The sequence below is a fragment of the Vipera berus genome (assembly GCF_964194415.1).
Source record: "Vipera berus genome assembly, chromosome: 12".
NCBI lineage: Eukaryota > Metazoa > Chordata > Lepidosauria > Squamata > Viperidae > Vipera > Vipera berus.
Genome location: NC_138215.1, coordinates 3863225 through 3878725, shown reverse-complemented (window position 1 = coordinate 3878725; position 15501 = coordinate 3863225). Strand labels below are relative to the sequence as shown.

The window sequence follows — 15501 nt, the reverse complement described above, 5'->3', positions numbered from 1 at the left end:
TAATAAGATATGCTTGGCTCTTCTACAGTACAACTGCTCAACAGAAAATGTGGATCTACAAGGACGTACTGCTCTTCATGATGCGGGTAAGCCAGGATTCCTATTATAATGAGAAAACTAGCAATGTTACTGACAACACGGAAAAGCCAATGATTAGCACAGATGCTGCTTGTGTTTCTTCAAAAGATGAATGATAATTGTTAAGGAACTTTTTTTTTATTACCTTACCACTTTGAAACAGATGCATTCTGATTGAGACATTGGCTATTAGATATTACTAGGTATTATTAAAACAGTCCAGAAACATGTTCCATGGGTCCTACAGCCAATAAATACTCGTCCCAGCTTCTGCCAACCTAGCAGTTCGAAAGCACGTAAAAATGCAAGTAGAAAAATAGGGACCACTACGGTGGGAAGGTAACAGCGTTCCGTGCGCCTTTGGCGTCTAGTCATGCCGGCCACATGACCATGGAGACGTCCTCGGACAAGCACTGGCTCTTCAGCTTGGAAACAGAGATGAGCACCGGCCCCTAGAGTCGGAAACGACTAGCACGCGTGTGCGGGGGAACCTTTACCTTTACCTTTAGTTGAATCTTGAATTTTCCACGAGTAACATCTATTGTTTTGCTTCCCAAAGCAATGTCGGATTGTACATCCAGCATACAGTTGCTATGTGACCATGGAGCCTTGGTGAATGCCAAAGACGCTGTAAGTTCTTTCAGAATCTTCTTTCGGGATCAGTCAAGTTCTTGGTTTTTTTTTCTTTTTTGATAACATTTCATTAAACAGTACAATTACAGTGGTATCTCGGTACTAATTGTTGTTTGGTTCCGGGACGTGCGATGAGTACCAAAAATGATGATTACCAAACAAATTTTTCCTGTAAGGAATAATGTAGTGTAGTCACAAGACAGCTGACAGTGACAGGTTCTAGCTTGTGCATTGAGTACCGGGACAAAATGTTCACTTCAACATGCATTGAGTCAAATTTGATGAGTTTCAAAGCAGGTACCACTATACGTCAATAAAAACAAATACAAGCCAAAAAAACAAAAGAAAAAAAATAATGTATGGAAAAGAAAAAATAAGAAGAAAAATAGAAAAAAACAAGAATATAATAAATGAATGAAGTAAATGAAAAAGAGACTGCCGCCTTATTACAAGTATAATTGTAGTAACTTAAAATATAACAAATGATCTTTTTTTCCTGTATTCCATCTTTTGTCTAAACCAGGGGTAGGCAACCTTGGCTCTTTTATGACTCATGGACTTCAACTCCCAGAATTCCTGAGCCAGCAGGAATTCTGGGAGTTGAAGTCCATGAGTCATAAAAGAGCCAAGGTTGCCTACCCCTGGTCTAAACAAATCCATAAAACCTCATTTATGAGCTGTGGTGGCGCAGGCTACTTCTGCTGACTGCCGACTGCCAGCAATTCGGCAGTTTGAGTCTCACTGGCTCATGGTTGACTCAGCTTTCCATCCTTCCAAGGTCGGTAAAATGAGGACCCAGATTGTTGGGGGCAAAATGCTGACTCTGTAAACCACTTAGAGAGCGCTGTAAAGCACTGTGAAGTGGTATATAAGTCTAAGTGCTATTGTTATTGCTATTTCAGTCCTGATGTCAGCAAAGGTCCATTAAGGATTACTGCGGATAACAACTTATCTATTTAACCTTGATCAAATAAACCAAATTATATTCCTTCCTTTTACTTCTCACAATCTTAATCTTTAGTCCCTTCAAATAACAAGCCTATTTTGTAAATCCAATATAAGAAAATTTTAGATCACTCTCTTGATTTGTTACTTGTGTATCTCATTTTTAAAGAATTTTAAAACAAAAGCATTTTCCCTTGGGAAGGATTCTTTATAATGAATTTCAAAATCTTCTTTCAAATTTTATCTGGACCCTAAACCCGTTTGCAACTTTCTAAAATCAAAGACTTGCTTTTGCTGTTGGTACCAAAAAAAATCTTTTTTTTTAAAAAAAGAAAAAAGTTCTTAAACTTGTAGCTAAAACTTTTTTCATTAAGGATTGAAGGAAAATCATCGCTGTAAAACCTGTCACTCCAAAGACTCCTAATAGCTGAAAAGCAGTTAAGCAATTTCTGAAGGAAGTATTGTATGTGTGCTTAGTGATGTTTCAAAGGCACCAATTGTGCTTTGAGCAAGATGGCTTTTGCATTTCTCCTGGAGCTCTAAACGCACTGGAGATGGCTCTCTTGTGAGTTTTCTGGAGCACCTGTGGGTAATATGAAGAGGAATTATCGAAGATTGCCAGCACCTCATTCCGCCATAGGCATCAGCTCTCCTTTTCATGGAGCTGTCTGCCATTTCTTCCCCAGAAGAAGTTTTTTGTTCTTTTTCCAGGATGGAAGGACACCATTGGTGCTGGCCACTCAGATGTGCCGTCCAGCTGGATGCCAGTTTCTGTTAGATAGAGGTGCTGAAGTCAATGCGAGAGATAAGCAGAATCGGTAAGATATCTTCCTGCAAGTCATCTGCAGATAAACTGCCTATATGCTTCTGGAGTACGTTAGAATTAGTTTCTCTGTAGTAAAACCCCGCTGAGACCAAGAAATTGTGAATTTTGGGCCCCATGGATTCTGTAAATAGAAACATTTCGTACTTGACTCAGAAAGATCTTGACTTGCCTTCCTTGAATTTGGTGTGCAATGTTGAGGTTCTCTTGGATCACAGCTCTTGTTTGAAAAGCAGCTGGCAGATGTGGCCAGAGGGGTCTTTGTGTACTTCATCTTATGTGCCACTTCTGCCTATTCCTGGGATGGGCCCCCTGTTCTCAGCCATTAATGTCTCATTCACCTCCTTGTGGGCTATTCAACACTGTATACATGGACTGCCCTTGAAGACTATCTGGAAGCTACAGTTGGTTCAAAATGCATTCAGGCGGGTAGTTTTGGTAGTCATTTGGCACCTCTATTCTATGATCTGCACTGGTTTTCAGTGTGCTTCTGGGAACAGTCCAAGGTGCTACCGGTAGTTACACCTCTGAAGTTCCGTATGGAATATGACTGGGGCATTTGTGGGACCCCCTGCCCGGAAGCATATCTGAACGTCCCACACGCTCCTTCCATGAATCAGGACCACTTTATGGGGACCCAGGAGGAGTGTCTTCTCGCCGGCAGCTTCTGCCTTGCCCAACCCTCCAGGCCATTAGCAGGTGGTCAAGATCTGCCTTGTTCCTTGGCCCTGTGGGGCAGGAGGAGCAGAGTCTCCAGTCTGATCAGTCACAATCAATTTCCACTCTAACCTCTGATGGGTTTTAGTAGGTTCTAAGGATACCTGTAGTTTCTTTTTATATTTGTTGGTTTGTTTTTTTCCCATTTTTGTACATTACCTAGAAAGTCACATTGTTTGAGCTGGGAAGCCATATGGATGATATAAATAAATAACTAGGTGCTTAATATAATTCAAAAAAATAACTGTATGAAAAGCTCTCCTTCTGCGCCCTTCTGGACAGCCGCCTGACCCCAGGGGCCAATGGGGGGGGAAGAAGGGGGGTCTGCCAGGCTTGGGCGGGACTGCGGTCAGGAGTTGGTGAAGGAGTTGGTGAAGGTCGTTGAGTTAGTATTTAAACGGCATTTCAATTTCTGTAGATTTCTCTGTTACTGTAAACCGCTCGGCGTCACCCTGGATTTTCTTAATAAACAACACATAAACGTTGCGCACGCGGGGAGCCTGCTCTTCTTTTAATAAAGTGGATTTTGGTTCGCCAGGCTGAGCTCCCAGAGCTGCCGCTGGCTTTCCCTGCGGAGCAACCCTTCCCGTCTCCTCCGGCTCGCGAAGCGGGGAAAGGAGGGAAGCAGCAGCTGCGCTTGAAGGGGCCCAGGCGCCAGCGCTCCCCCTCGCTGCACATGGGGAGCTCAGCCCAAAGGGTGCCAGAGGGGTGTCTGCCTCGAGAGCCCCTCTCTCCCCATTGCAATCTTGAAATTGTTCCATAGAGCATCATTTTTCATAGTGCTCCATAAAATAATGCATTGGTTCAGATATAGGCATAAACTAATTCATGAAAGGTTAGTAGTTACAACATGAAAGCCCCTGGGTCTGTCTGACATAAAAAACAGCTGGAATTCTTATCGCAGCCACAAAAGGCGTGCACTCATTCCTTCTTGGCCCCTTCGATAACAGGAATGGCTCAAGAAATCACAGAACTGGCACATCTGGAAAACACATATTGGCCAGGTTGTTTAGTGTGAGAAGGGAGCTGTGCATTCAGGCAGTTTCAGGGCCCACTTCAAAGCCTCATCCTAAGAAAGCAGGACTCTTGGACAGTTTCTTTCCAAAAGGAGCTTTTATTAGGAGAAGCTGATAGCAGGCATAATAGACAGGATCTGAGGGTTTCCCGCTCAGATCAATAGGTTAAAAGTGTCCCAAGCAAACCCCACCTCATAGTTCATCCGGTCAGTTCAAATGGGCCAATTCCCAGGTGTTAAGTCCGTTGTGGGAAAGAGGAGATAACGCCTCCAGGCTGCAGCAATGTTTTGTCAGCTTTTCGCACCTTCCCTTGCGAACTTGGAGATAAACCAGTTGCCAGAGGCTCATTCCTTTCTTCTCCCGCCCCCTTACTAGCTGACATCAAGGGGAGAGATAGTTCACAGAGGAAGTATGCAGAAACAGCAAAGAGTTACAATGCAGCGATAGAGGAAACCAAGGCAATAACCCGCAGTGCTTTTCCCCTCTCCCCTCCAGGAGCATGGCAGAACCCAGCAATGTAAAGAGAGTAGAGTTTGAGTTAAAGAAGGAGTAGAGGCCCCTTAGAATATTGGTTCCGACAGGCAGGTTTCCTTGCTAAAACCTGGTGGGGTGTTTCTTTGATGTGCTTGTCAAGACGACAAGCTCCCAGATCACACCCTTTCCCAAGGACCAGTTCGTTGAATGCGCATCGCTGAATCAAGCCACAGAAAACGTTTCCACTGGCAAGAGGGATGAGCCAGAAATAATCAAGCAGCTGACCCCAGAGTACAGGTAGTTCTGTTTGTTGAATGCCCACTCAGAGCTACAACGGCACCGGAAGAAGTGACTTGCAAATGATCCTCACTCTGAGGACTATCACAGTAGCCTCATGGCCACATGTTCAAAATTCAGGGCAGCTGGCAGCCACTGTACTTGCATGCTTTCTTCTTTCCCTGTGCAGGACCGCTCTGATGCTGGGCTGCGAGTACGGCTGTAAGGATGCTGTAGAAGTTTTGCTCAAAAATGGAGCCGATGTTACTTTGGTTGACGCGCTAGGCCATGACTGTTTTTATTATGCACGAATTGGGGACAGTGCTGAAATATTGTCTCTGGTAAAGTCTGCCTTTGAAGAATCCAGCAAAGGTACATCAGCTTTCCTCATGTTTTCAGGAGAAATGTCTTCTTCACTCATGATACTGCCATCTCCTGGTCGTTTCTGCCCATCGGATAAGATCCGGTGGAAGAGGTTGCCTTTCAGTCCTTGTGTTCATTGCCAGAAATTCCAAGGTGTTTTTTTCCCCCAGTTGTTGCCCTCTTTGGAAGTGCTTTTTATTTTTTTATTTTTTTTATTTTAATCCCATTTATATCCCGCCCTTCTCCGAAGACTCAGGGCGGCTTACACTGTAAGCAAAAATCAATGTGCTTAGTAATAGCCTTCATTCTATGTATATGCCTGCTTATTAGGGCTTTCGCCCCCCCCCCAAGCGGCATTATTACAAAGTCAGCTTATTGCCCCCAACAATCTGGGTCCTCATTTTACCTACCTCGGAAGGATGGAAGGCTGAGTCAACCTTGAGCCTGGTGGGATGCGAACCTGCACTAATTGCAGGCAGCTGGTGTTACTTAAGGAGGCATTAGCCCACTGCGCCACCAAGGCTCTTTTGTCCTAAGATCTCCAAAGCCTACAAAACGTTTCCCCCCACCCCCCAGAAGTCTTAGTGATGAAAACTCTTGTAATTTGGGGGGTTAATTGATATAGAGTTATTTTCTTTCTTTCTGCCGTGAAACTTTGTAATCATTTGCTTAATGATTTTGTTTGATGGTTCTGTTATTTTATTGTTGCTGTGAGCCACCCAGACTTTAAGAGGGGCAGCTACACAAATATAACAAATAAATAAACAAAGCAAACAAGCAAGCTGGTGTTATTTTTTTTGTTTTTGTTTTAATGAAAACAAGGTTTGTAAGCTGCTCACAGGGCACCTTCAAGGAAGCAGGAATTAAGTCATACGTTTAATGCAAAGATTAGAAGTTAGGTACAGAATCTTGAAAAATGTAATAGGAGATTCCAGTCGTCTTTGATTAGTGAGTTCCTCAAGGCAGAATGTCGTCTTCTTGGACTCTTTGTGGGCCAGACTATGCTGATACTTTTGAGATGAACTACTAATTAACTTCTTTCCCATTTAACATTGTTTATGTCTAGTATTTTCACCGCCCTGAGTCCTTCGGGAGAAGGGCGGTATATAAATAAAATTATTATTATTATTATTATTTCTCCAAGAAAGCCCAGTTGCCTAGTGGGGGAAAAAGCATCTTTTGATCTCCAGTTCCTCCTGACCCACAGCGGCATTGTTCATGTGAGGGGCACATAAGCCCTTTAAATAAACCAGCATATGTTCTTTTCTTGTTTGCCCAGTGCTGTGAGAGTTTTATCAGATTCCCTTCAGGCTAGTGGCTAGCTGGGTGCGCAGTCCATTGAATCTCGGAGAGTTTCAGCTTGAGGTGACTATTCCAAGTCATTTTTGGAATTGGATGTTCTGTATTGTTGGGTATAAAACATTAATGAAGATGCTTTTTAAAGAATAAGTTTGTTTTCACATTCTGCCTGAGCATGGATGGAATACCTAAACATAAGCTTTATTTTTTTAGCAGGTTATGAAGTAATGAAGAAAGGGCAGCAATTATTGAAGGTAAGGATTCTGGGAGATGTCCAGTGTAAGCCTCTAATTTCTGCCCCTTGGAGGTGGTTTGGAGGACGTTCCTGGCCTCTGGGGAAGATATATTGTTGGCATCATCAGTGTTTGTGGCCTTTCTCAACATGATCAGCCCTCTTTAACAGCATCTCTGGCCAAGCTTGCCATCTCTGTCCAGTTTGCAGTTGCCTAAGGGACGCGGTGGCTCAGTGGGTTAGGACGCTGAGCTTGTCGATCAGAAGGTCGGCAGTTTGGCGGGTCGAATCCCGAGTGCCGTGTAACAGAGTGAGCGCCTGTTACTCGTCCCAGCTTCTGCCAACCTAGCAGTTCGAAAGCATGTAAAAATGCAAGTAGAAAAATAGGGACCACTCCGGTGGGAAGGTAACAGCGTTCCGTGCGCCTTTGGCGTCTAGTCATGCCGGCCACATGACCACGGAGACGTCCTCGGACAAGCGCTGGCTCTTCGGCTTTGAAACGGAGATGAGCACCGGCCCCTAGAGTCGGAAACGACTAGCACGCATGTGCGGGGGAACCTTTACCTTTACCTTTAAGGTGTATGTAAGGAATGGGAGACCTGTGCAGTTGAGGTAACTAGTATTGCTGAAATATTTCCTTACTGAAGATGAACTTCAACATTTTTTTCCTTTCAGGTGCCTAGCATGCTACCCAAATGGACTCAACCTAATATCTTGGACGAAGTGAGCAGTAAACCATTTCTGAAGGAGCACCAGAACGTACAGGTGAAGGAAGTTCCTTTGAAAAAAATAAAAACTTCATCTATCAGCTCTTTTTTTTTATAAATGAATCTTTATTTACATTTCGTGTTAAAAACACACCATACATCAACAAAGACAAAAAAACATTTACAATATACAAAAAACGAAGAAATCAAAAAACATATTGAAAACTCTCAATCTGTTCCTAAACCACTTCTCAAGAGTCCTGCAATGCCTGGTACAAACGTTCGACAGTTGTCCTGCCATTCTGTTGAAGCGTGGGGAGGAAGGCTTGCTGGCTTGCTTTTGCGGTAACTGCTTGAGAATTAGAGAGGGGGATTGTCCTAGGAGCAAATTGGTTCCAGCCTGGTTCTAAGGCCGTCATGCCCTGAGGGTGACCTGTTATCTACCCAGCACCTCAGTGTTCTCAAAACAACCTTGTGGCATCACATTGGCTGCCGGTGGACTGGGTTGGGTTTGGGAAAACGAAAGAATTGCTTTGTGCTTTGCGTGGGACTTTCAGATTCCACCTGACTTTTCTGCAACTACTTTCTCTTAGTAAAAGCTCTTTTGATTCAACTCAGTGGAGTCAAGAGTTTGGCTTTCCTGAGGCACCAGCTGGGGCAGGTCCTTACCTTGTTAGGGCCATTCCTGGCCTGCAGCTGAGCAGTGTTTGGCAGAGCTGGGGGATGGGTGTGAATAAGTCAGCAGGCAGACAGAGGCCACTGGCTGCTTTCTGCTAGTGAGGAGTGGTTGGGAGGGCACGAGGCTCAGATGTAGCTTCAGGGAGAAGTCGGGTCTTTTGCGGTTGGCGATGGGAACACAGGAAAGAAATCTGGATCTCCCAATAAAGGAGAAGGCCTCACTTGGGGTGGGAGCTACGATTAGCTGTCATGCCTGATGAGCATCCTCAGTTTGAATAAGATTATTATTATTTTTTGTTCCCAGGAATTAGAAAGAGAAAATGAAGACTTAAAAGGAAGAGTGAGGGATATCCAGCAGGAACAACGAATCCTACTAGACAGAATAAATGGGCTGCAGTTGCAGCTCAACGAGGTAACCAACCCCAGTTTGTGCTGTACGCTTAACATTTAATTGAGATTGCTAGTATTTTATCAACCCCCAGATTTTTCCTTTCTTTTTTTTTCTTTTTACCTACCATCCTTTTCTGAACAATGGTTAGAATAAAGGGGATGACATTTTTTCTATTCTCTGGCAGAAGAGTCCCCCGTCTGCCTTTTGAAGTGGGGTCCCCATTGCTGGAATCTGGCACCGCCTTCAACAGCAATGAATGTAAAGTTGTAGCAGTGGCCAGTGTGCCCAAGGAGAAACCTTGCCCTCTGAAGAGGGGGTATAGTCCAGGGAGGGTTATGTAGCAGTTGGGACCTGGAGACATTTCTGTGGCCACCCTGGCTTCCCTCCGCAGCATGCTTCTCGTGATGGTTAGAGAGGGGGACACAGTCGTTTTCTCTGGCTTTCCATTTTAAACAGAGCGATGCACAAGTTTAAATGCTATTCTGCATTTGGGGATCAAACCACATTGTTACCAAACATTCTAGTTTCGATTGCCTGTTCTGCCTCTTGTGTCAGAACAGTATTTTTAAAAAGCTCTGCTGGCGTGGCTTCCTGGCCAACTGAGGTGCTTTGTTAAGCTTTCTCATGTGGAAGGAAAGAAGGTAACATCAAGAGAGGCCGCTCTGTTTTCCTTCTTCCCTTCTGCAACTTTGATCTTAGAATTTTGGCTTCTTTGAACTGTCAGGGGTTGGAATGGGAAAGGACAGGATTTGTCCTTTGTGAACAAATCTACTTCTTACGGTTATTTTTGTGGGGGTATGAACGCAGAAATCTGTGTACAGAATATTTTTGGCCAAATCTGGGACAATGTATGAAATAGAAAAGAAACATATCCTTTGGCAGGTGAGTTATAGCACTAGCCATTCGTGAATGAAAGAAGAAACAATCTCAAACATTGCTGAATGTGTTCTGTTCTGTTTTTAGGAGCAAATGGTTGCTGATGATCTTGAAACTGAGGTAAAAAAAAGAGATTTTTTCTATTGTTCTTTCTCATTAACCTGAAAGGGAAATATTTTTTCTATCTGCTTAGATAATTGCCTGATAGATCTAAAATCATAAATTAGTGGGAATGGACCTTTTAGAAACATTTGGGGTTGATTGTGCTAATGAACCAGGATTTATGTAATGGCAGCATATGTTATGTCTCAAGTAACTTTAGCATGCTTGACTGCTATACACTGGGGGCTATGTGTATTTATCAAATCTGTAAAGGTATATTATCTCAGAAAGAGAAACATCTAGTTCTGGCTCCCCGTAGCAATGACCTGTTGCTCTCTTCTAGAAAGATGAGCTTAGGAGGCTTCTGGTCACAAAGGAAAAGCAACAAGAAGAGAGCCTACAAATGCTTGAAGCTCTGAAGTCAAAACTCAAGTTCCATGAGGTAACGTCTCTTAATTTGGAAGGCAGTCTTCAGTTGTGAATTTAGAGTAGAATAAAGCTGGAAGGGACCTTGGAGGTCTTCTAGTCCATCCCCCTACTCAAAGAGGAGACCCTATGCCATTTCAGACAAGTGACTGTCCAGTCTCTTCTTAAAAGCCTCCACTGATGGAGCACCCACAATTTCTGGAGGCAACTTCTGTTCCACTGGTTAATTGTCCTCACTGTCAGGAAGTTTCTCCTTAATTCCAGGTTGCTTCTCTCTTTCTAGCCGTCCTTTGCAGAACCAGAAAATGTGTGTGTGTGTGTGTGTGTGTGTGTGTGTGTGTGTGAGTGTATGAGAGAGAGAGAGAGAGAGAGAGAGAAGAAATAATTGGGTGAGAATTACAGAACGGAAGGGGTGGAAGGAATCCAAGAGATCATCTAAACTGATCCCCTGCAGGGATCCACACTTATAGCATCAGATGACCTTGCTTTCAGTACTTGCAGTGAAGAGGAGTTCACCACCCCACCACAGAATTTTTCCTGGTGCCCCATCTAAATCTACTTTATATTTTAAACCTTTGTTTTTTGCCCATTTTCTGGATCAGTACTGGACAATTTTTCCCAGTTGCCTGCATGACAGCCCTTCAGATAGAAACTGCCTTTTCTTTCCACAGTCTCCTCTGTCCAGGCTAAAAGCAGCCAATGCTTTCCATTATTCCTCATCAGTTCCACTAAGCCTCTTGGCTGATGTCCTCTGTGCATGCTCCAATTTGTGAATATCCTTCCCCAAATCCTGTGCCCAGAACTGGGCATAATAATCTGGCTGTGGTCTGTCCAATGCAGAATAGGGTGAAACTGTAACTTCTCTTGATCTAGTTAGCTCAGTTGTGTGCTACTATCTCGTGCATACATTTTGTTGACATGAATGACACTTCCGTACATTTTACAAGACCTTGTATTTTATAATTGGTAATTCTGAGGGAATTTTAAGGAAGGAAGGAAATCTCATTTAAAGCTCCTGATTGGAGAGCCAATTATTTATGTCAGAGGTCCCCAACCCTTAGGGCACCAGGGACCGGTTCCGTGGAGGTTTTTCCACGGACCAGAGGGTACATTGTTTTCATCTTGCAGGTGGGGCTTTGCTTGTTTGTGCAGACCGGTTGCTGGCATGTTGCGGCTCAATACTGATCCATGGCCCGGGAGCTGGGGACCCCTGATCTGTGTGAAACCATGTCTGTTTTTTGTGATTTCAGGGTGACCATGCAGGATCTGGAAGCAACCCTAATAACAGTACGTAGCTTTTGGTATCTTCTTCAGCATGCCAGGCAGTCTTTCTGTACAGTTTTGCAGTTGCTTATTTGTGCAGCTTATAGTTGTGCATCCTTGTGTTTGTCTTCTTCCAAAACAATGTGTGGGTTTTTTTTCCCAGTAAGCAGGCAGTGTTTACTGAAGTTGAGGAGATGTGGGTTTGGTACACTTCTCAATGGAATTGAGTCCATGTGCAAAAAGTACATGGATGTGCCCATTACAGTCAGATGCTGGTGAAGGATGCTCAGGTAGCCCAGCGTTGGACATTTTGGTACCTTTAAGAGATGAGGTAGGGCTGGTTCTTCCAACACCATATGATATTCTGCCCTCCTTGCCTCTTCTTTGTCTTCTGCTCTCTTCCTCTTTTGTGGAGGAAAGTTTCACTTTCAGCGTTGATGTTCATGAGTCTTGTGGCATCTGTTTTTAGGTTTACGCATGTGTGTAGGGGGTGGAGGTAAAGAAGGCTTCAGTTCATTTCAGAACAGAGCTGTAAGAGACATTGGAGGCCTTGTAGTCCAACCCTCTGCTCAAGCAGGAGACCTCATGCCATCTCAGACAAGTGACTGTCCAGTTTCTTTTTAAAAACCTCCATTGATGAAGCACCCACAACTTCTGTTCCTCTGGTTAATTGTCCTCACTGTCAGGAAGCTTCTCCTTAATTCCAGGCTGGATCTCATTCTGACTATGATCCACCCATTACGTCTTGTCCTACCCTAAGGTGCTTTGGTTGTCACCCTTTGCTTCTCTCCTTGATTAGTTTCCACTCATTGTTTCTTGTCTTGCCCTCTGGTGCTTTGGGAAATAAGTTGACCCCCTTCTCTTCTTTGTGGCAGCCCCTCAAATACTGGAAGACTGCTATCATGTCACTCCCAGCCCTTCTTTTCTCTAGACTAGCCAAATCCAAGTCCTGCAGCCGTTCTTCATATGTTTTAGTCTCCGGGCCCTTGATCATCTTAGTTGCTCTTCTCTGCATTTTCCCTCAAAGTTTCAACAACTGGAAGCAATATTCCAGGTGTGGTCTTACTAAGGAGACAAAAACTTGGACTTCCCTGCTCCTAGTGCAGTGCCTCCAATGCCAGACCATGCTGACTCAGTTTTAAGAAAGCATTGTTCTCTCCTTTCCTTGGCAGCTTCATAATAGGCATACTGAGCGATGAAAAGATACAGATTCCAGCAGAAGGACATGCCTCTGTTATCATGGCAATATTCAGAATTTGAAAATGACATTTCATTGAACATAGTGTAACCAAGTTGGAAGTGATTTGGAATCTTCTAGTCCAGGGGTAGGCAACCTTGGCTCTTTTATGACTCGTGGACTTCAACTCCCAGAATTCCTGAGCCAGCTGGCTCAGGAATTCTGGGAGTTGAAGTCCACGAGTCATAAAAGAGCCAAGGTTGCCGACCTGTGTTCTAGACCATTCTCCCTACTCAAGGCAGGAGACCTAATATCATACTAGACAAATGGCCAACCAGTTTCCTCTTGAAAAACCTCCAGTGATGAAGCATCCACAACTTCTGGAGGCAAGCTATTTCACTGATTAATTGCTCTCACTGTCAAGAAATTTCTCCTTAATTCTACTTGGATCTTTCTTTAATGATATTCCACCTGTTATTTCTTTTTCTGCTCTCAGGTGCTTTGGAGAATATGTTGACGCCCTCTTTTGTGTGATAGCTCCTCAGATGTTGGAAGACTGCTGTCATGTCACCCCCTAATCTTTCTCTTCGTTGGACTCAGTTTAACCTCCAGACTCTTACTATCTTTGTTACTGTTTGTACTCTTTCTAGGGTCTCAACATCTTTTTCGTATTTTATTGACCAGAACTTTAGGTAGTATGCCAAATGTTGTCTTATCAGTGCAGTATAAAATGGCATTGTCACTTCTCATGATCTTGATACTATTCCTCTATTGATGCATCCTAGGACTGCGTTGGCTTTTTTGGCAGCTGCAGCACACTGCTGGCTCATATTTAATTGATTGTTCACTAGACCTTCTAGATCCCACTCACAAATACTGCTGTTGATCCATGTACTACCTATTCTATAGCTGTGCATTTGGTTTTTCTTGCCTATGTGTAAAACCTTGCTTTTCTCACCACTTAATTGAATTTTGCTGGATAGGGCCCAGTCTTCAAGTCTGTCAAGGTCCTTCTGAATCATGAATCTATCTTCTAAAGTGTTAGCTTTTGCCCCAGCTTGGTGTCATCTGCACATTTGATGAGATCCTTTTCTATCCCCTCACTTACATCATTTATGAAGATGTTGAAGAGTCCTTGGTCCAAGAAAAGAACCTTGGGGTACCCCACTGCATGCTTCCCTCCATGTAGATGTAGTTCCATTTAGGACTACATGCTGAGTGTGGTTGGTCAGTAGGCTGTGAATCCATCTGGTGGTGATGCTGTCTAACCCACATAGTTCTCTTACCAAGAAGTAGGCTTGTGTTCTACTTTGTCAAATGCCTTGTTGAAGTCTAAATAAACTACACCCACAGCATTTCCTTGATCCACTAATTTAGCCACTTTATTGAAAAAGGCAATAAGGTTTGTCTGGCATGGTTTGTTTCTAAGAAGCTCACGTTGGCTTCTGCTAATCGCCTTGCTAGTTTTTAGGTTTTCACAGATCCACTGCTTGATTTTCTAGGATTTCACGCAGGGATCAGTACTAAGCTGATTGGTCGGTCGTTTCCTGGATCCACACCTTTTCCCTTTTTGAAGGTTGAAACCACACCAGCTCTTTTCCAGTCCTCTGATAGTTCCCCAAAGCTGCAAGAACTCTGAAAGATCTGGTTCAGTTGTTCTGAGATCACATCTGGCAGCTCTTTCAAAACCCTGGGATGTAATCCACCCTGGTTTCAGCCTCTGATAGTTTCAGTCGAGTCTTTTCTGCTGCCAACTTTAAAGTAGCCAGTGGAGATTCCACTGTGAAACTGCTAAAACGATCCTGATTTTCAGATCTGTCACCTGTAGTCCAAAGTAATGTTTTACATCTCACAATAAGTGTTCATTAGCTTACTGTTGCCATGATATTTCTGGTAACAGCTCTTCTGTATAAAGCTAAAGCTAGGTTATTAATTTAATTTTAATTAATTAATTAATTAATAATTAATTTAATTAATTAAATTAAATTAAATTAATGTTGCTTTAAGTTAATACAGCTTAAAATAATTAGTATTGTGTTTTTCACCTTCCAGATGTGTTTGCAAGCTTATGGAAATACTTGGTGCATCTGCAGAGATGAAATACCATTTTAAAAAGCGTTGGTGCAATTAGTGTGTGTGTGTGTGTGTTTGATTTTCTTTTTTCTTTATTTGAAAATATAATATGTGGACATTTGTTTCAAATTAAAGAACGAATGTGTTTTGTTTTTCTTAAGGGAAAGAAAATGTACTACTCAAAGACTCAGGCTATTCTGCGGGATCCCAGGTACTTGAATATTCTTGTATCCAATGCAACTCCAGTTTGCTTTCCAAATGCGATCCGTATAATATTTGGCCTCTGACTCTGTTATTGTGCATCCCCCAGAGGTGCTAGATTCCTCAGCGGAGCTTCTTGTAGCTCCGCCCGCGAGCAGGCTGGAGCTTTGAGAAGCCAGAACAGGCGCCCTCAAAACTGCCCTCTTCCCCCTGCCTTTTTTTTTTTTTGGCTGTTGCTTTCCCCCTGCAACTGTGTTTGTGAACAATTGGCTTTTCTGCCCTTTTAAGGTGGGAAATTCATAAAAACTACAAATTCACCCCCAAAATATTACCTCCTGCGGCTGGTTTTCCGTTATGCCACCCCCCGCCGCTGGGCTGCGGAACCGACCAGGTGGTTCCGCCCCAGGCGCCTAATGGACCCGGAACGGTTCCAGACCCGGAACGGTTCCAGACCCGGAACGGTTCCAGAGGGCGCTTGGGCCTATACCCATCACCCTTACCCACAGCCCAGTCGATGCTCTGGTGGATGCCTGGGAAAGGGCGGCCGCCGGGGCACTTGACTGCGTTGTACCCTTGCGACGTCTGACCCGGCGCAGATCCCGCTGGGCTCCATGGTTCTCTGTGGAGCTCCGGGAGATGAAGCGTCGGAGACGAGGTCTAGAGAGCGGTTGGAGGTCCAGCCGATCCGAATCTGACCGATCGCAGTTAAGAACCTTTATAAGGTCTTATCTTGCGGCAATAAGGACGGCGA

At 43.8% G+C, this 15501-nt stretch overlaps 1 protein-coding gene across 4 annotated transcripts in view; it reads left to right on the top strand.

Annotated features, from left to right (window-relative positions):
• UACA (uveal autoantigen with coiled-coil domains and ankyrin repeats) overlaps window positions 1-15501 on the top strand; it is a 55777-nt gene that overhangs the window by 21108 nt on the left and 19168 nt on the right. For 2 of the 4 annotated variants that reach the window (XM_081337374.1, XM_081337375.1), the window contains exons 5-15: window positions 29-86; window positions 638-708; window positions 2368-2474; window positions 5153-5334; window positions 6838-6878; window positions 7532-7621; window positions 8546-8653; window positions 9596-9628; window positions 9954-10052; window positions 11287-11323; window positions 14711-14760. In XM_081337374.1, coding sequence (XP_081193500.1) covers window positions 29-86; window positions 638-708; window positions 2368-2474; window positions 5153-5334; window positions 6838-6878; window positions 7532-7621; window positions 8546-8653; window positions 9596-9628; window positions 9954-10052; window positions 11287-11323; window positions 14711-14760 — 876 coding nt within the window. Of the gene's footprint in view, window positions 1-28; window positions 87-637; window positions 709-2367; window positions 2475-5152; window positions 5335-6669; window positions 6691-6837; window positions 6879-7531; window positions 7622-8545; window positions 8654-9595; window positions 9629-9953; window positions 10053-11286; window positions 11324-14710; window positions 14761-15501 lie in introns of those variants that run through there. The other 2 variants (XM_081337373.1, XM_081337376.1) reach the window with 2 other exon arrangements.